The 20,416-nt window shown below is 44.7% G+C and overlaps 1 protein-coding gene across 1 annotated transcript in view; it reads right to left on the reverse strand.

The window, feature by feature from the left end:
* Positions 1 to 20,416, reverse strand: part of FRMPD4 (FERM and PDZ domain containing 4) — a 1,562,866-nt gene that overhangs the window by 600,099 nt on the left and 942,351 nt on the right. The window contains exon 4 of the mRNA XM_086934577.1: positions 7,239 to 7,341. Coding sequence (XP_086790703.1) covers positions 7,239 to 7,341 — 103 coding nt within the window. The remainder of the gene's footprint in view (positions 1 to 7,238; positions 7,342 to 20,416) is intronic.

The raw sequence follows: 20,416 nt of genomic DNA on the forward strand, positions 1-20,416 counted from the left end.
CAACGTTACAGGCGCGACTGAAAATAACTTTGACGTATCCTAGTTAGTATTGACATCAGAGTAGAGCCAAGGATATTGGTTAGCCTCTTGATGTTTTACAAATAGCAACATGTTGTCCACATACTGCTATAGCAATAGTTGCCAAGTCGAGCAAACTATAGTCTTTGGAGAATGACAATCGCGCAGTACACGTACCAGCAGTTCTAGAACTACAGTAAATAAGATTCGGGAAAGAAAGGAGCCCTAGAGCGTCCTTCTGGTAATCCTAAAGAACTCAGACATTCATCTGTAGTTTCTGATCCTGGCCAAAGGATTCAAGTAGAACTATCGAATCAGATTCAGTAAATTGCCACCTAATCTGATTCTCCACACAACAGTCATACCATCCTGAAAAGCCATTCTAGAGACTCAGACATCTTTGCTAGGTAAAGCAAGGACCTCAGGATTTGTTGGGTACACTAATGCAAATATGTTTTGCAGATTGTTAGTGGTAGTTCTGCCAAGGATAAAACATGCTTGATCTAGTAACACTATTTGAGCCATAAAGGAATTAAGTGACTGCACTACTTTTCTAATCCGTATTATACGGTTCACATTTAAAAGGGACCAAGATCTCTGGGACATATAGCTTGTGCCCTCCCTAACTATTTCAGTACAGCTGTGATTAATGCTTCTTTATTCCATCCCATGAAGCATGCTTGTTTATAGCCCTTCTTCATACAGTGATGCTAGCTGAAAAGCAAATATGTTCTGGTATTACTTGTACATGTCCATCATAAGACCATCAGTGTCAGTTGCCTACCCATTTGCCAGGCTACATATTGCCATTTTTATGTCTGCAGTCCTTATTGGTGCAGACAAGATGAGCCTTCTGGCATCATCAGGTATTGTTCAATCTGGGCATTGTTTATAGAATTATTAGAGGAATATAGCTTTTAGTAAAATGTTGTAACTGGAGTTAGTATGATGTGTTATTGGTATATTTATAGCATGCTAAAGACGCTCTGTAGCCAGTGTTTGAAAACAACCCTGGAGGGCTTACTCAAAAAGGCTAGGTCTTCAGCTTGTTGCTTATATACTAATGTGCTACCTGCAGAATCCTCTAAAGCCAACACTTTATGATAGGACCACAGAAGAACCAGGTCAGCATCCTGCCCAGTCGCTATTGTCACACTCTTGATAATCTGCCTGGAAAAGTTGTTTCTCTCTCTCTCTCTGCTACCTCATTAAACATCAGTAATGTTGAGTAACTTGAGCTAGCGTTGCATTAGCATCAGAAGCAACATATCTGTTTTCTAGAGATGCTTTCAGGTGGTCCAGGTCTGTACTAATAGAGCTGAGAACCACAGCTCATTTCGAAATAGTCATGCCTCCAATGAAAACCTTGAAGGTTTCTGATACTCTGAAATATCCTTAGCACCAAGAAGATGTTTTCGAAGAATTCCAGTGTGGAGTACCAGATTGAGGGCCATATTTACAAATCATTTTTGCAGTGGTAAATGGCCTGAATCACAGAATCAGGTTGTTTTGTGAACGCAAAAATGCTTTTACATATGCAAAAATCATAAATTGTGATTCAGTAACACATTATTCAATCACAATTTGTGTTTGAGATTCAGTATTTGGAAGGAGTGTGTTAAGGGCGCCCCTTTCAAATGCAGAATTGCAGTAGTATGAAGGAATTTTTGTGACCGAAATACGATTGCAAAGTATACATTTTTTAACAAAACCTGAAATGAAGAGGTAAGCATTTGCAAATGAGAAGAGGTTCCCAAGGGCCCCCTTCTCCTTTGTGAAAGATTAAACAAATATATTTTAAGAGCAGGCAGTGGTCCCAAGGACCACAGCATACTATTTTAAAAATTAAACTGAAACTTTCATTTTCTTTTTTAAAACACATCCTGTATTCCTTTAGGGAAAATGGGCTACATCTAAAAAAAAAAAAAAAGTTTTCTTTCTCAAAAAGCAATCACAGACATGGTGGTCTGCTGACCTTAGCAGGCCACCATCCCTGAGATGTCTGCTTTTCCAAATGGGTCAAAAATTGTAACCTACCTCATTTTTATTCAGGAGGTCGGTTTATTTTCAAACTCATTATGAATCACTTTTAAAAAAATCTTTATTTTGTACATTAGGAATTGGGATTTCCTAATTGCGATTCAATACAAATCCCTATTAGGAGATCATTAATCTTATTTTCTGTACATATGGCCCATAACTTTTAAATGCTGCATCTGTTAACCCCTCAGCAGGGAAATACCGGAAGTTCCCAATCAAGCACTGAGTTGTAATCTCAAACACCAACATCACTGTTAAATGAGCAGGTACAGTGCACAGCAGAAAGGATAGTTCCTTTACCTCATGTGCGAGACTTCTGGTCACCAGCCAACAGTCAGTTCCTGAAAAGAAACTGGAAACGGTTGAGTAGTAGGAAAATGTAGATGCCCCAATATGTTGGTTTCTCCACATCTCCGTGATTTGAGAGACTGCCCTTACTGCTAGGTTAGGTCTTAGAGCCTGATTACAAATTTGACGGTGCGGCGGCAGGACCGCCCTGCTGCCGGACTGCCAAACCTTTGCGAGAACCGCCCACCGTATTATGGCTTTTTTAGTCATTGGCGGGCGATTAATTGGCATTCCCACAGCAGTGCCTTTAAAATAGACACTTCAATGGGAATGTCAAATGAAGTTCCAGGACGGCATGGACTATGAAGTCCATGCCATGCTGGAACTGGGGGTGCATACACACAGGGGGGCACATGTTGTGCCCCCCCTTGTGTGCATCCACATGGAGTGAGGCACAAGGGGGCCCTGTAGAGCCCCCTTTCATTCCTCACTGCCACTGGAAAGGCCTCCATGAAATCAGTGGCAGTGAGGAAAGTCGTAATATGTTTGACGGGACCTCAGCAGTCCTGTCAAGCCTATTGATGCAAATACACTAAATACAGGGTCTGAGGGACAATTTAGAGACCCATACGGATTAAATCACCCTAATTCTACTAGTTATCCAACAACAGAATAATCAGTGGTCTATAGAAAACAAAACAAAAGAAAAAGTGCCTCTAGATGCAATTCCAAAGTCACTGACAGCCTCTAGTGCTGATATCCGAAGTGCTAACAAGGGAAAGAAGGAGAGGATCCAGATGCAGAGTGGAAATTCATATAGACAGTGAAATAAAGAGAACTAGAGAGAACCACTTCAGGATTATTGGTATCCCATCATTTCACTTAAAGTGCCCAGTGTCCTCATCTGGGGTTACAAACAACTCTTCTTTGTACTTTCTCGATCAAGGAGAACTGAATGAGTTGTATCCTCTTGTAGGGTTCTTACAGAAGAAAAGAGCAGAGGGAACCCTTTCTTTTCTGAAAAGTGCAGTGCAAGAAAAAGGAAATATGTGTAGTTAAAATGGCGTAGACAACAGAGACGGAGGGTAGTGTTCCTCCTATTTTCAATCTCAAATTGTATTCCTGCTTAAAAACAGTGCAAATGAAAAAAAGCAGTTGTAACTATTCACTGCTTATATAGTCGACATGTTTCAGCCAATTGGATAACTCTCCCTGGCTTCCTTCAGTACCTCTGTGCATACAATCTTTGCTACTGCGATTATTAAATGTCTTACATACTGATGGGACATTACAATACCCTTTTTGATCAGTATTCAGAGCCTCTGTATATGCATGATGTGTACGACATTTGAAAAACAAGTGCGGATACAACTAATAAAACTGCATTTAGTGACTTAAATTCTTTGACTGGAGATGGTGCCGAGAGAGGTGAGGTCTAGTCCAAATATTGCACTGGTAAGCAGTTCTTTGAACCTCTTTCTACCAGTGCATTGTCCTAAGTAAATGTAAGTTTGCAAAGAATATATTGGCATAAGTAGATTTCATGGCTATATTTTTTAGTTTGTTAATATGAATGAAGACAATAATAGTTATTCTTATGTCACAATGGTGGATGAGGTGTATACACTATTCGGTTTGACATTTGTGTGCTTCTGTTACTTTACCTTGTAGTTTCGGTGTAGATAGCTGTCTAGCCTTTATGCTGTTTTCTTGTCAGATTTGGGGGGTTTGGGGTCCAATGTTCTATCTACTGGTTGCAATTGTGAACCAACCTTTGGACATTTGAGTATTTTGTAAAAAACAGAATTGGATTGAGTTACAATCAGATCTATCTAATCAATATTCACTAAATGGGTTGTAAATTGTGACTCAACCTGATTGGCCTTTTAAAGGCAGCTCTTTTGCTTTAAAGCAAACAAGGCTGCATTTAAAAAAAAATTGTTTTGTAAAGTTCGTTGAAGAGTTGGAATTGGTTCTCTGGACCACTGCTTCTCTTCAACAAACTCGTTTTTTGTACATTCACAAATGAGAAGATGTGCCAAAAGCACACATTAAATGTTACAAATGAGTTATCGTCTCCTATGAGGTGTAGATAAATGTTTTATTTTTGTGACCAGATTTTGGTGTCAAAAAATGAATAAGATGTTGATTCAGTGTGTGTAAGGGATGCCTACAAAATGCCCCTTCCAGGCCACCAATTGGCACCCATTTGGAATCCTATTTTAGCAGTCAGAAAAGATTTTCCCACTCCTACAATGAAACTAGTAAAAAGGAAAAAGCATTTAAATGGCTGAAACGCCGAACAGGAGCATTCGTGACTGTTAAAATTCTTAGTGCAGCTGCTCATCATTACATACTAGTCCTTGTTTTATTTATTTGATTGATGATACTGGAAATGAGTAATGTGGGATTATTAACTGATAGGTGCAATACATAACAGTTCTTCTTCTGTATTGTTGAATAAGGGTTCATACCATGCTAACACTTCATTTGTTTACACTGCTCAAGGCTAGGTTCCGTTTGTCATGAGAGATGAGTCTTGAATAGTTGGTCATTCAAGAGATAGAAAACTTGCTGTCGGGCAAATGAGGTCAGTAGAGGGTGGTACTCGACCTCACATTTATATCACATAGGAAATGGATATTATTATTCAACTCAGCCCCCACGCTCCTCCCCCCCCCACCCTCCCCCCCATTAGAAGCTGGAGCTGGGGCAGAGCTTTTTAGAGCCCTCTTGTGTCTGCAACTCGGCAGGCCACCGCTCATAGTTAACCAAAGAAAGGTAGTTTGATCGAAACGGGAAAAGAAGGATTGAAGGTTAAAGATAAGGATGAGTAAAAGGATGCATGGGTGGGTGAAATGATGGAGGAAAGGGTGAGTGGGTGAAAGGATGCGTAAAAGGATGGATGGGTGAAAGAATGCCATGGGGAGAAAGGATGGGTGGGATAAATATGAGTGAAAGGATGCATGTGTTTGTAAAAGCATGTGTGAAAGGGTGGATGGCAGCCGCGGTCCGTTGAGGGAGTTTCCGTGGGGCGGGGTAGGGGCAGTGTGGGGGGTGATAAACACCGGAATATGGATGATTGCAGGTAAGTAACCTATTAAATTAATAAAACGAATTTTGTTCCGTGCCCTGCATCGCAACCATATTCCGGTGTTTATCCCTCCCACACTGCCCCTCCCCCACCCCGCCTGCCTGCCCCATCGGAACTCCCTCCACGGACCGCGGCTGGTGGATGGGTGAAAAGATTTGTGCATGGGTGAAGGGATGATTGGTGGGTGAAAGCAGGGGTGGGTGAGTGAAACGATGGGTAAAAGGATGACTGTAATAAGTCCAATGGGCTACAGGTGTACTTTAAAGATGTATGCTTTATTGATACGTTTCTTTGATGGAGCCCCACCAGGAGCAGCCTCCTTACCGCTCAGCCCATCCTCTCAACTGCCACTCCACACACAGGCATACGAGCATTCCATTCACTCATAACACATACCAATCTCACTCACACTGGCTAAGCAGCAAGGCAGATAACTAGGAAAGGTACAATACTAGTAAATACTAGCATACTACAATGACTGGATGAAAGGATGCATGACTGAGTGAAAGTCTGTGTGTAAGAGTGGACAGATGAAAGGGTGAATGGGTGAATGGATAGGTGGGTGAAAAGGAGGAGAAGGAATGGATAGGAGAAAGGATGAGTGAAAGGATGCATATGTGTTTGTAAAAGCATGTGCGAAAGGGTGGATGGGTGAAGATGTATGCATGGGTATAAGGATGCGTGGGTGGGTGGGTGAGTGAAAGGATGGGTAAAAAGGTGGATGCATGAGTGAGTGAAAGTCTGTGTGAAAGAGAGCACAGATGAAAGGATGAATGGTTGAAAGGGTGAATGGGGAAAGGGTAAAAGAATGCATGGGTATCTGAAATGGTCAATGGATGAAAGTATGTGTGGGTTGATGTGGGTTGCGTGAAAGGGTGTATGGGTGAAAGTATACATGGTGAAAGGATAGGTGAAAGGGTAGATGGGTGAAAGGATGCATGCCTGAATGGATCCGTAACAGGGTAGATGGTGAAAAGTTGCATGGTGGGTGAAAAAATGAGTAGCTAGGTGAAAGGATGTGTGGATAGGGGAAAGGTTGGACAGGTGAAGGGATGCATGGGTGAATAAAACGAAGGGTGAAAGGGTAGATGAATGAAAGGATTAGTGGGTGAAAGGGTGGATGAGTGAAAGGATGTGTGGGTGGATGAAAGGATGGGTGACTAGGTGAAAGGATGCGTTGCTTAATGGATGGATGGATGAAATAATTTATGGACGACAGGCTGGATGGATGGAAGAATCAAGGGAGTTGTACTAGGGAGGGCCGGGTTTACTTGCTTCGCTTTCTTGGTGCCATCAGAGTTTGTTTAAAGAGGGGAGGATTTTTATAATTTTCTGGCTACTCCCTTTATCCAACTTAGAAATTTGGTTAGGGATGGGGCGCATCCTCAAAATCGGCATTTACTCTAAATATTTATTCTGAAGTGATATAGTAGAAAATATAAATAAATATTGGTGTAAAAGTGAAGACGCTGCAATAGTAAATGAAATAGTATTCAGATATTACGGATATTCATTTTTTTTTCCCTTGGTCGACAAATGTTTTAATGTATTTACGATTGATGGCAGAATAAATCTGTCAACATCTGACATAACCTACTATTCTGTGCAGGGAGCTTGCAGTAACTAGGATACTTAAGTGCCTACGTCATCATCTACATACACAGAATGGTAAAAATAATTACTACGGGAACAATGTGAGAACAGTTTAAAAGCGAGGAATTGCTTCCACTGCAGACCGTGCTGCTAGAGCTCAAGGATTTTCACTGCGTCACTGCAGAAAAGAAGACAGATCAAGTACCTGACAAGGTCGATGACTCGCTCCCTTGGAGCACTGCTGACTGATTCATCATTTATCATGATGATTTGATCTCCCGGGACCAGCTTGCCTTCTGAGGGGCCGCCTGTGGGCGAAGCAGAGTTAAGCACACGTTAGTCGATCATTGCTCGAGTTGCGAAGTCATCCATTATCAAGCAGTAGAAGCAGCGGGACTTTACTTCTCACTTGTAAACAGTAAGTCTCTGCGACTGGGTGAAAACAATTTTGCAAAAAAAGAAAGAACGATTCTATTTCACCACTACCATTATTGCATTTGGGCATAGTGCTTAAAAACCACACACGGGGCAGGAGGTCGCATCTTGCAAGAAGATATTAAAACAGGAACGCTTTTTTAAGTTAAATAATTTTTATGGATGAAATAATAAAAGTACCAAAGTTACAGAGAAGCATAAGATGGAACAATAGAATACTAAAGTGTGTAACATCAAAAAAATATTATAATAAGAAGTAATCAAATTCAGAGATATAAGGAGAATTAAAGGGAGACCATCATATGATTGAGAAATGAAGAAGAAGAAAGAGGTACATTTATATTTAACGACATTCCAAACATCAGAATGAATCCATATGACTTTTCTAAAAACGTCCTAACATTCACCTTTTCGGAATTCCAACTTTCTCAACATATTCACCCTTTCACACCCCTTCCTTATCCGTACCATATCCGCTTTGGTTCAATGTTAATTGTATCATTTCTCTCCCATTGCTTTTCTTTTTATTTAATTGCGTTATCTGTCAAGCACCCCACTGCACTGGGCTCTATGGAAATACTCAATATATAAATACATAAATAAACTCAATTATACCCCAAAAATTTCCAGCAAAGACAAGATCTGATTCCACGTGGCAATGGGCCATTGAAGAGCTCTGAAAACCATAAGTGGCGGCTCACACCTATATTTTAATGAAATAGCACGTATTCTTGAAATATGTTATTACTTCTCTGACTAATAGTATGTGACAAAAATGGGAATATTAAAGATTAAACATTTATTTCTTAAATGCAATAAAAGCAACAGCACCACATACAATACAATGGAACATATTACGTTTTTTTTTATAAATACACCGAGCGTTTAGGTTTCAGTAACCGTTCCTTAAATATTGCATTGTTTGCGGTCAGTCACAATTTATGCAACGGCTTTTACAGATCTGGAATGATAATTTCCAGCATGTCACGAAACATTGCTCACCTCGGCCATATGCACATGAGTTTCACAACACAAGCTAAAGGCTTGTTTTATGAGTGGAAATCCAAGTTAGCGAATCACAAAACCTGAATTTGCGCTTGTAAATGGATTTGCATAATTGCAATATTACCCCACAATGTTGCAATTATTCAGGGCCACCATTGAATGGGAAGCAACTTAATTCGGGTTATGACCATTGTTCTTAAGGCATAAGTGGATTCCAGTGCACCCCGTGAACTGTTCCTGTAAAATGTGCTGAGACTGGCACATGTCGGGCTGCTACATACCTTTATTGCGTGGTTTATCATGGTAGTAGCAACATTGAGGGTGGGTAAGGCCACCTATTTTTCTCTGCACCACAACCCAGTTTCTGTGCTAAGGGTCTTATTTTGAGTTTGCTAGTCAGATGGACAGCCAAACCCACGGTGGCGGTGTGGCTACCACCGCACCGGTGGTCCGATCACCCTATAACAAGTTGGGCGGTCAGACCACCATGGGACGGCTGCGGCCACTAGGGATCCGCAATCTGTGGCAGTCTTGCAGAGGTTTGAGGCCCTTAATATGCTGGTGTTGCCGCTAAGGCACTGCCAAGCATATTAGGAGTTTCTTCACCGCCACAGTTTTCATGGCGTTGAGCCCACCATGAAAAATGTGGTGGTGAAGAGAGGCCCCCTAGTGATTCTGCATTAGGGGATGCTTGCTGGGGGGCTCATGGTGTGCACCTCTGTCAGCATGCACCCCCAGTTTCTGCAGGGCATGGACTTGCAGTCCATGCCCTGCTGGAACGTGCAATGGCCTTCCCAGTGGCTCATGTATGAGCCTTAGCCCTACACCACCGTGGGCCAGCTGCCGCAGGACCACCTGACCTGGAGATCTGTTGGAATCCGTTGGGGGGTTGCATGATGGATTTGGCAGTGTGGCTGTAGGGTGCTGTGACTGCCTGCCGGATTCCGACAGGGCTGGCCTGCTTGGCTGGCCCACGGTGGTGCAGTGCTAAGGTTCATACATGAGCCTTAGCAAGGAAAATCACCACAATGGGGATGCCATAGCACGTTCCTGCAGGGTATGGACTGTCAAATCCTTGTCCTGATGGGAACTGGGAGTGCATGCAGTCAGGGGGGCCCACCATGTGCCCCCCTACTAGCATCCCCTGTTGCTGAGGCACTAGGGGCCCCCTTTGTTTCCTCACTACCACACTTTCCATGGCAGGCTCACCGCCATGAAAACTGTGACAGTAAGGAAACTCCTGTTATGCTTGGCTGTGCATATTAGGGGCCTCAGAAGGTGGCAAGAACGACAGGTCTCATAGATCCCCAGTGGCAGCAGCAATCCGACTGCTCAACTTGTTATAGAGCGGTCAGACCATCAGTACGGCAGTAGCCGCACCGCCACCATGGGTTTGGCAGTCCATCAGCCTGCCAAACTCAAAATAAGGCCAATAGACAATTGGTAGTTCATTTTGTCCAAGTTGTGTCCTGCTTTGTTTCAGTTTTAGGCTAAATGCAGTCCACTGAACTTCCCACCTCACCACCAAAAGAGCATCTTGTGGAAGGATACAATGATACACTCACCATGTTATGTTATGTCATGGGACATTTAATGAGCACACATACACTTTAGTTTTCTTGGCACTGAAGGTATCAGGAAAGGTGAAAGTGTTTTGGACTCCTATATTTTTGTAACATATCTAAATCTAGGTTTGATCTGCATGAACAGAAGGTATGCATGTGTGTTGCACTAACACAATACATAGAGTTTGGTGGAAGTTGTTGATAAATGTTTAATGCTACCCAGCAGAACCCATTGTATCAACCTTTGAACAACGATTGAGTGAACACCTCCAATAATTCCAACCTCTGTTTTGCTGTTTACATGCCGCTGCTCTCGAATGGATGATTAAATCACTGTGTTGAAACTTGTGAAATGTAGATTACACATAGATCTCTACAACAAAAACACTTATTGTGTTAACTATCTTTTATAGAGTAGAAATCTGTGGCATTCACATTACACACTGTCACACATTAACTCCCCTTAAATTTTTCAAACCTGCGCCAAGAGCCTATACACCAATTTTTCGACTAGGTGCATTAGCCACCTAAGTTATCACACCAGTATTTTATATTGTAATTTGTTGAAGAGACATAGACCTTTTTGTAGCAATACATTTTCTCCTAGACACAGAATAAATAAAGTGGCTTTCCGAGCCTCATCGCTGTTTCAAAACCCACATCCTCATTACAATGAAGGCTGTCGATTTTGAAACCGGCTGAACATTTCGGCTCGCTTCTGATGAGCTCAAGTAGCCCGTCTACCAGTCTGAACCGGCACGAAATTCCTATGGACTGTGTTATACGCCATCTGGATTACGTTGTTGCTTTTTGGCAGGGTTTACATGCCGGGCATCACGACATGGAAACCCTGTCGGAAAGTGACTTTGAGGGACCCTAGCTGGGCACCCTTCAGCCAGCATGCCTCCCGTTGGGGGCCAAGGTGTCCCCTTGTTCATTCCTGCACCATATGGCAGGCACCGTGAGGTGCCTGCCATGTGGTGCAGGGATGAACACAAACTCCCTTTTCTGTATGGGAGCTTGTGCTGCAGCCAGTTTCTGACGACAACACAAGTCCCCATACATAAAAGGGAGCTTGTGACTGCACCATGTGTGGTCGCATCAAAATACAGCGAACGGGACCGCCGACCCAGTATTCGCAATGGTGTCGGGCGGACACAAGTCCGCCAGACATCGAAATAAGGCCCTTAGTGTCACCAAAACGTATTTGAGCTTAATGAAATCTTAACCTGTGTATGCATAACCATTACCTAAATGTATGCACATATTATTTAACATTTAGATTTCATGCAACAAGTGATTTATTCCCTTATGGCCCTACCCTGGCCTTTGAGGCTACCTTCTTCCCAGTCGGGAAATACTACTAACTTAAATATAATTTATTCATTTATTATTTTTATAGGATTTTTGGAAGAGACTAAGCCAAACGAAAAAGAAAAAAGAAACCATTACTCGTACTGACTCATTACTTTGTGGCTGTTGTTTCTCCCTGAATATGGTACAGTAAAGCTTCAGCCTCCTCTACCCGTCTGAATGTGTGCATTTTATTTTTAAACAGTACTTTTAGTGTGGCCGGGAATTTTAGTTGTGCCGTGGCACCCAACTGTCTAAATGGATCTAACAATTTTCCCAGCTCCCACTGCCTTGATGCAGTAATGGAGGAGACATACGACCTAATTTGAAAGGTGAACCCTTCTGCACTTAATGTATTAACCTTTAAGGCTTTATTTAATATCTCATCCTACAAACTGTAGGTTAAAAAGTGAATCCGAATTTTCCTGTGTCTACTCTTATTTGGGCTGTGTCTGAAGGGGTCCCTATGCACTCTTTGAATGAGTGCTTGTTCAGAACATTCGATATTAGTTGTTTGTTTTATTAATTTCATAACAAATTGCTTTATATTGTCCCCTTCAGCTCCCTCAGGGATTTGAAGCAGTCTAAGGTTATTTCGTCGCTGGGCTTTTTCAATAGACTCCATATTCTCCTGAAGATTAGCTTCTTGAGCTTTTATTTTTGTTAGATCCTTTACATTTTCATCAACTTTTGCGATTAACTCAGCCACCGAAGTCCCCAAAGCTGTAGCCCTAGTAGCTAATGAATCCAGCTTGTCTTCCATTTTCCCACAGAATAGCTTCATATATGCCTGATTTTTCTCAGCAACCTGGAATCTGTTTCTCATCTCTTCAGTGAGAACCTGTAAAAGTTCTATAGTTAAACTCTGAGCTTTTAAATCAATTTTGTTATATACTAACAGTTCGCTCTGGTTCTTTTCCTTTCTGAATTCTCGATAATCACTCAAGACAGGCCAATCTTTTTCCACACATGACATATCGTCCAATTAGTCTTGCAGCAGAGTGGTCTCAGACCTCTCTATCTCCCTCTTTGTTGAATTTTCCGCTAATAGTTGATACTTGTTTGGGGTTAATACATCTCCAGGGAATTGGAGTGAGTGACCCTCCCATCCAAATTACTATCAGTACCCCCTTCCAGCATATTCTCTCGAGGTTTAAGAATCAGGGTGCTGGGGACAACCTTCAAATATTCTTTTAGCAAGGGTGCCAGGCTGGTTGCCTTATTTATTTGATCTTGTTTTGATATCTTGGCCTTCTTTTTTAACTTAAGTTAAGACTTCAATTTTGCTGAGCCTATCTGATCCTGAGTTATATCGTTAAGGGGATAACCTGTCAGAGGCACTTTACTAGTTGTTGTGCTATGGTCCCCTGAGACCTCTAAATCTAAACCCCTTACTGGACCAGCAAACGAAGCTTGACCTGTACTCATTAAAGTATACCATGATACTAATTTAGTATTAGCCCCTCTCTTTTTATCCACAATGCGCCTATAAGCCGGACCTCCTCCTCTCTGTTCCGCATATGTAGTACTGACTTGTTTGCTGTTATCGCTGTCTGTATCAGAGGATCTTTGTACCTCCCTCCTTCTTGTCGTGTGCCACCTTCTATGCTCAGGGTTTCCAGATACACCACCTCTACCCCTACCACCATGTATGGGGAGCCTAGATGAAGCTGTATGCACACGGTGTAACTCCAATGCGGCCCGTATCCAAAGTGTGACCTGCTCCTCCCGAGGCTCTCCCACCTGCGGGAGAGGCACTGTGTCTTGAATAGCCACTGTTGAGCCCCCAACGCTGCTACAGTCCCAGCACACTCCTCTCAAGAAACACAGATAATTCCACTGCACAGGTGCAGTGACTGGGGGGATATAGGGTAGCTGTGATTTTTTTAAATTACACCCTTTCCAGATGCCCAGTAGTTCAAGCAAAATTACTCCAAGATGACATATTTAGTAGAGTGGAGCACTTTGTTGAAAAGAATATTCACCCCGGGACTCACCAGATAATGCTGCCTCTAAGTCAGAAATCTTCACATTTACCTGGGTCTTCCCGTTGCTCCAATCAATCAATCAATCAATCAGTGACATTTATAAAGCGCACTACATACCCGTAGGGCCTCATGGCGCTGGGGGTGGGGGGGGGGGGGGGTGCCGCTACTGCTCGAACAGCCAGGTCTTCAGCTTCTTCCTGAAGGAGAGGTGGTCTTGGGTCAGGCGCAGGTCGGGAGGGAGGGAGTTCCAGGTCTTGGCGGCCAGGTAGGAGAAGGACCTTCCTCCTGTAGTCGCTCTTCGGATGCGGGGGACGGCGGCGAGGGCGTGGTTGGCTGATCGGAGGTGGCGTTTGGGAGCGTAGAAGTTGATTCGGCTGTTGAGGTAGCTCGGGCCTTGGTCGTGTAGGGCTTTGTGTGCGTGGGTGAGGAGGCGGAAGGTGATTCTTTTGTTGACGGGGAGCCAGTGAAGGTCTCTCAGATGTCCGGAGATGTGGCTGGTTCGTGGGATGTCGAGGATGAGTCTGGCTGAGGCGTTCTGGATCCGCTGGAGTCTCTTCTGGAGCTTGGCGGTGGTACCGGCGTAGAGGGCATTGCCGTAGTCCAGTCGGCTAGTGACGAGGGCCTGGGTGACGGTCTTCCTGGTCTCGGTGGGGATCCACCAGAAGATCTTCCGTAGCATGCGTAGGATGTTGAAGCACGCCGAGGAAACATTGTTGACTTGCCTGGTCATGGAGAGGGAGGAGTCCAGGATGAAGCCCAGGTTGCGTGCATGGTCTGTCGGTTTGGGTGCGGTGCCCAGGGCGGGAGGCCACCAGGAGTCGTCCCAGGCGGAGGGTGCGGAGCCCAGGATGAGGACCTCCGTCTTGTCCGAGTTCAGTTTCAGGCGGCTGGTCGTCATCCACTCGGCTACCTCTTTCATCCCTTCGTGCAGGTTGGCTCTGGCGGGGTCGTTGGTCAGGGAGAGGATCAGCTGGGTGTCGTCGGCGTAGGAGATTATGTTGAGGTTGTGTTGGCGTGCGATGGCCGCGAGGGGGCTCATGTAGACGTTGAAGAGGGTGGGGCTCAGAGAGGATCCTTGAGGGACGCCGCAGATGACTTCGGTGGCTTCTGACTTGTACGGTGGTAGGCGGACTCTCTGTGTTCTTCCGTCGAGGAAGGAGATGACCCATTCCAGCGCCTTGTCCTGGATTCCGACGTTGCTGAGGCGCTGTACTAGGGTGCGGTGGCAGACAGTGTCGAATGCCGCGGAGAGGTCTAGGAGGATGAGGGCCGCTGTTTCTCCGTTGTCCATCAGGGCTCGGATGTCATCGGTGGCGGCGATGAGGGCGGTCTCGGTGCTGTGATTGGCTCGGAAGCCGGACTGTGAGGGGTCGAGGGATCCATTCGACTCGAGGAAGGCGGCCATCTGCTTGTTGACGGTCTTCTCGATGACTTTGGCTGGAAACGGGAGGAGCGAGATGGGGCGGTAATTCTTGAGTTCGGTGGGGTCCGCTGTGGGTTTCTTGAGTAGAGCGCTGAGTTCGGCGTGCTTCCAGCTCTCAGGGAAGGTGGCGGTGTCGAAGGATGTGTTGATGATGTCTCGCAGGTGGGGTGCGATGACAGCGTCCGCCTTGTTGAAGACGTGGTGAGGGCAGGGGTCGGTCGGTGATCCGGAGTGGATGGAGTTCATCGTGCGGATGGTGTCTTTGGTGCTGATCGGGGTCCAGGCGTGGAGGGTGGTGGTGGGGGGTGGTTGTTCGGTCTTGGTGTGCGTTGGTTGGTTGTTGAAGCTGTTGTGTATGTCCGCGATCTTGTTGTGGAAGTATGAAGCGAGGGAGTTGCAGAGGTCTTGCGATGGGGTGATGTCGTTGTTTCCTGCGCTGGGGTTGGATAGCTCTTTCACGATGTTGAAGAGTTCCTTGCAGTTGTGTGCGTTGTTGTCCAGCCGGTCTTTGAATGCAGTTTTCTTGGTGGCGCGGATCAGCTGGTGGTGCTTCCGGGTGGCCAGCTTGAAGGTGGTCCTGTTGTCTGGTGTAGGTTCCCTTCTCCAGACTTTCTCGAGGGCTCGGCAGTTCTTCTTGGAGCTCTTGAGTTCGTCGGTGAACCACGGGGCTTTCTTGCTGCCGGGTCTGCTGGGAGGGGTCCAATACTCCAATACTCTGAAGCCAATCCTTTTCAAAATTTGAACGCTGCAGTGTGCTCCTCATATAAGCTCAGCATCCCGTAACCAGCAAAAGAGGATAGAAAACTCCGTAGGTGCCCCTACAAAAGCCACAAAATTGTCCCCAAACAAAAACTTCAGGCTCAGCGGCCGCTGACCGTAATGTTTAGAGCTCTTCCCGCTCCGTTCCTCTCAGACGCCGACAGTAACACCGCCTTCCCCACCTCTGCAGACTGACGGCGGGCTGGCAGGGAGATGGAAATGGCGATTTTGGCGTCTCGCTGCTGCATAGAGTTCCGAGCACAAATTCAGTCCGTTTCCAAAGTATATTTTCTCCAAAAATGTTACCGCTGATGCCACAACTTCTGTTTTATCACTCAAATTACTCCGGTTCACCTTCACCGCTGCACCTCCTACGCACAAACTGTACCGGCCTTACGGGAGCCTCTTGCGACCCGTTGGCCGCCATGTTCTCCCCCAGCCGCCAGTTCTCCTGGGAGCACAAGGGTGGGAGGGGAGTGGAACAGGGGGGGTCACCGGGTGGGGACAGTAGGGATAAAAGTACAAAAAAAAGTCAGATTCGCCATATAAAATTACAAAAAGCTGTTTCTCCAACCTTTATGAAACATGGCACATCCCTCAGCTGACCCTTCAACATTTTTCAAGGTGTTGACATGGAATCTAAATGGGTTTAGGGTAAGACAGAGGATGGAGAGGATATTTAAATATTTAAACGGTAGTCATGAGCACATTTTAATCTTACAGGAAATGCATCTAGTTGAGGCTGAGATGAGGAGTCTATGCGATAGTAAAAGCTGGATCAAGGAGGTCATTTGCACTACACAGCAAACACCTATGAAGGGGGTAGCTATTGTCATAAAAAAACACCAAGCTATATCTGTGGAAGGGAGTAAAGTGGATAAGATGGGTAGATGGGCCATAGCAAATGTGAAGTTCTTTTCTCAAAAATTTACGATCGCTGGTTATTACGGTCCTAATCTAGATGACCCGGACCCATTAAAAAAATGTATGCGCTGAGTTAGTGCTTTTTCGCGATCCCCTAATACTGGCAGGAGACTTTAATTTAGTCTTAGATCCTGTGCTGAATAGGTCTCTAAAGAGCATAACTCCACAGAATAGTAAAATTAGATCTTTATTGAGAAATACAATGAAGCAAATGGCGTGGATGGAAATATGGAGAGAAAGAGAGGGAGGGAAAAGAAGCTATACGTTTCATAATAAAAAACATGGTCACAAGTCTAGGTTAGACTTTTTTTTAATTATTATAACAATAAAGTTATGGGTATCAGAAATTAAGCACTTAGGTGGATACCTATCGGACCATGCAGCTGTAATGTTAACGTTGAAGCTTCCAAATGCCCCAACTAGAACAAGATGGACCCTAGATCGTGCAATTCTGGCTGAGGTAGAGATTATAGATAGATAAGTGGCAGAAACTGAGGCGTGCTTCCCAATTAATAAAAAAAAAACACTTCTATAGAGATAGTGTGGGATTCATACAAAGCTTACTTAAGGGGATGTATAACCTCTATTCAAATTGCAAGACAGAAGAAATACAGAAATGAAATAATGGATATAGAGAACAAAATTCAAGAGTTACAACAACATCCCACGACACTAGACGATACAGAGAAAAATATTATTGAAAGACTAGTATCTCTTAAAAGGGATTTGGAAGCGATATTAGATGCCAGATTACAAAAGGGGTGGAAGGGGAGCAAGATGGCTCACTTTGAATATGGGGAAGGATTCGGCAAGCTTCTTGCCTGGAAAACGAAACAGGACTTAGTTAGAAGTAATATAAAGGAAGTGATATATAACTCCACTGGGAAAATATGCCAAAATCCCAAAGATATTGAAGAGCTTTTCCGAAAACATTTTGAATCAGGCTATAGAAAAGAATTGAATCCACAGGAATCCATAATAGAAGCATGGTTACAGCGGTATCTTGTAAAAGGGATTAGTGATAACTCCTCTGGTAACTTTAATAAACCTATACCGCTGTATGAGATTAGGAAAGCAATAGATTTAGGTAAGAAAGGCAAAGCCCCAGGGCCAGATGGCCTACCAGCAGAGCTACATAAATCTTTAGCGATACCTTTGATACCTGTAATGGATAAATTGTTTTCTCATATCTTTGAGGAGGGTGGGGCTATACCCCTACTCCTGGGGCGAGGCAATGTTAGCTTTGATATTAAAGCCTCTGAAGTCCCCAAAACAATGTGATTCACATAGACAGATCTCTCTGCTATACCTTGATTATAAAATCTGTGTCAAGGTCTTGGCAGAGAGATTGAATGGTATCATGAACGGTCTGATACACCAGGATCACAAGGGTTTTGTGAGAGCAAGAGGGATGCAAGACGTAATTTATAATCTTGTCAGCTCTATTGATCTTTCAACTCTAAACAAAGTACCATTTTCAATTATTACATTGGAGTCTACGAAAGCATTCGATCGCGTGAATTGGGCCTGTTTAAATAAGGTACTGGATAAATGCAACTTGGGGGAAAACTTTTCTAGACTTATTTCAGCAATTTATAAAGCCCCAACAGTTAGAATATTAATAAATGGGAACCTCTCAAATTGCTTTATATTGTCCCCTTCAGCTCCCTCAGGGATTTGAAGCAGTCTAAGGTTATTTCGTTGCTGGGCTTTTTCAATAGATTCCATATGCTCCTGAAGATTAGCTTCTTGAGCTTTTATTTTTGTTAGATCCTTTACATTTTCATATAGCTTCATATATGCCTGATTTTTCTCAGCAACTTGGAATCTGTTTCTCATCTCTTCAGTGAGAACCTGTAAAAGTTCTATAGTTAAACTCTGAGCTTTTAAATCAATTTTGTTATATACTAACAGTTCGCTCTGGTTCTTTTCCTTTCTGAATTCTCGATAATCACTCAAGACAGGCCAATCTTTTTCCACACATGACATATCGTCCAATTAGTCTTGCAGCAGAGTGGTCTCAGACCTCTCTATCTCCCTCTTTGTTGAATTTTCCGCTAATAGTTGATACTTGTTTGGGGTTAATACATCTCCAGGGAATTGGAGTGAGTGACCCTCCCATCCAAATTACTATCAGTACCCCCTTCCAGCATATTCTCTCGAGGTTTAAGAATCAGGGTGCTGGGGACAACCTTCAAATATTCTTTTAGCAAGGGTGCCAGGCTGGTTGCCTTATTTATTTGATCTAGTTTTGATATCTTGGCCTTCTTTTTTAACTTAAGTTAAGACTTCAATTTTGCTGAGCCTATCTGATCCTGAGTTATATCGTTAAGGGGATAACCTGTCAGAGGCACTTTACTAGTTGTTGTGCTATGGTCCCCTGAGACCTCTAAATCTAAACCCCTTACTGGACCAGCAAACGAAGCTTGACCTGTACTCATTAAAGTATACCATGATACTAATTTAGTATTAGCCCCTCTCTTTTTATCCACAATGCGCCTATAAGCCGGACCTCCTCCTCTCTGTTCCGCATATGTAGTACTGACTTGTTTGCTGTTATCGCTGTCTGTATCAGAGGATCTTTGTACCTCCCTCCTTCTTGTCGTGTGCCACCTTCTATGCTCAGGGTTTCCAGATACACCACCTCTACCCCTACCACCATGTATGGGGAGCCTAGATGAAGCTGTATGCACACGGTGTAACTCCAATGCGGCCCGTATCCAAAGTGTGACCTGCTCCTCCCGAGGCTCTCCCACCTGCGGGAGAGGCACTGTGTCTTGAATAGCCACTGTTGAGCCCCCAACGCTGCTACAGTCCCAGCACACTCCTCTCAAGAAACACAGATAATTCCACTGCACAGGTGCAGTGACTGGGGGGATATAGGGTAGCTGTGATTTTTTTAAATTACACCCTTTCCAGATGCCCAGTAGTTCAAGCAAAATTACTCCAAGATGACATATTTAGTAGAGTGGAGCACTTTGTTGAAAAGAATATTCACCCCGGGACTCACCAGATAATGCTGCCTCTAAGTCAGAAATCTTCACATTTACCTGGGTCTTCCCGTTGCTCCAATCAATCAATCAATCAATCAGTGACATTTATAAAGCGCACTACATACCCGTAGGGTCTCAAGGCGCTGGGGGTGGGGGGGGGGGGGGGTGCCGCTACTGCTCGAACAGCCAGGTCTTCAGCTTCTTCCTGAAGGAGAGGTGGTCTTGGGTCAGGCGCAGGTCGGTCGGGAGGGAGTTCCAGGTCTTGGCGGCCAGGTAGGAGAAGGACCTTCCTCCTGTAGTCGCTCTTCGGATGCGGGGGACGGCGGCGAGGGCGTGGTTGGCTGATCGGAGGTGGCGTTTGCGAGCGTAGAAGTTGATTCGGCTGTTGAGGTAGCTCGGGCCTTGGTCGTGTAGGGCTTTGTGTGCGTGGGTGAGGAGGCGGAAGGTGATTCTTTTGTTGACGGGGAGCCAGTGAAGGTCTCTCAGATGTCCGGAGATGTGGCTGGTTCGTGGGATGTCGAGGATGAGTCTGGCTGAGGAGTTCTGGATCCGCTGGAGTCTCTTCTGGAGCTTGGCGGTGGTACCGGCGTAGAGGGCATTGCCGTAGTCCAGTCGGCTAGTGACGAGGGCCTGGGTGACGGTCTTCCTGGTCTCGGTGGGGATCCACCAGAAGATCTTCCGTAGCATGCGTAGGATGTTGAAGCACGCCGAGGAAACGTTGTTGACTTGCCTGGTCATGGAGAGGGAGGAGTCCAGGATGAAGCCCAGGTTGCGTGCATGGTCTGTCGGTTTGGGTGCGGTGCCCAGGGCGGGAGGCCACCAGGAGTCGTCCCAGGCGGAGGGTGCGGAGCCCAGGATGAGGACCTCCGTCTTGTCCGAGTTCAGTTTCAGGCGGCTGGTCGTCATCCACTCGGCTACCTCTTTCATCCCTTCGTGCA

The sequence above is a fragment of the Lissotriton vulgaris genome, chromosome 8 (assembly GCF_964263255.1).
Source record: "Lissotriton vulgaris chromosome 8, aLisVul1.2, whole genome shotgun sequence".
NCBI lineage: Eukaryota > Metazoa > Chordata > Amphibia > Caudata > Salamandridae > Lissotriton > Lissotriton vulgaris.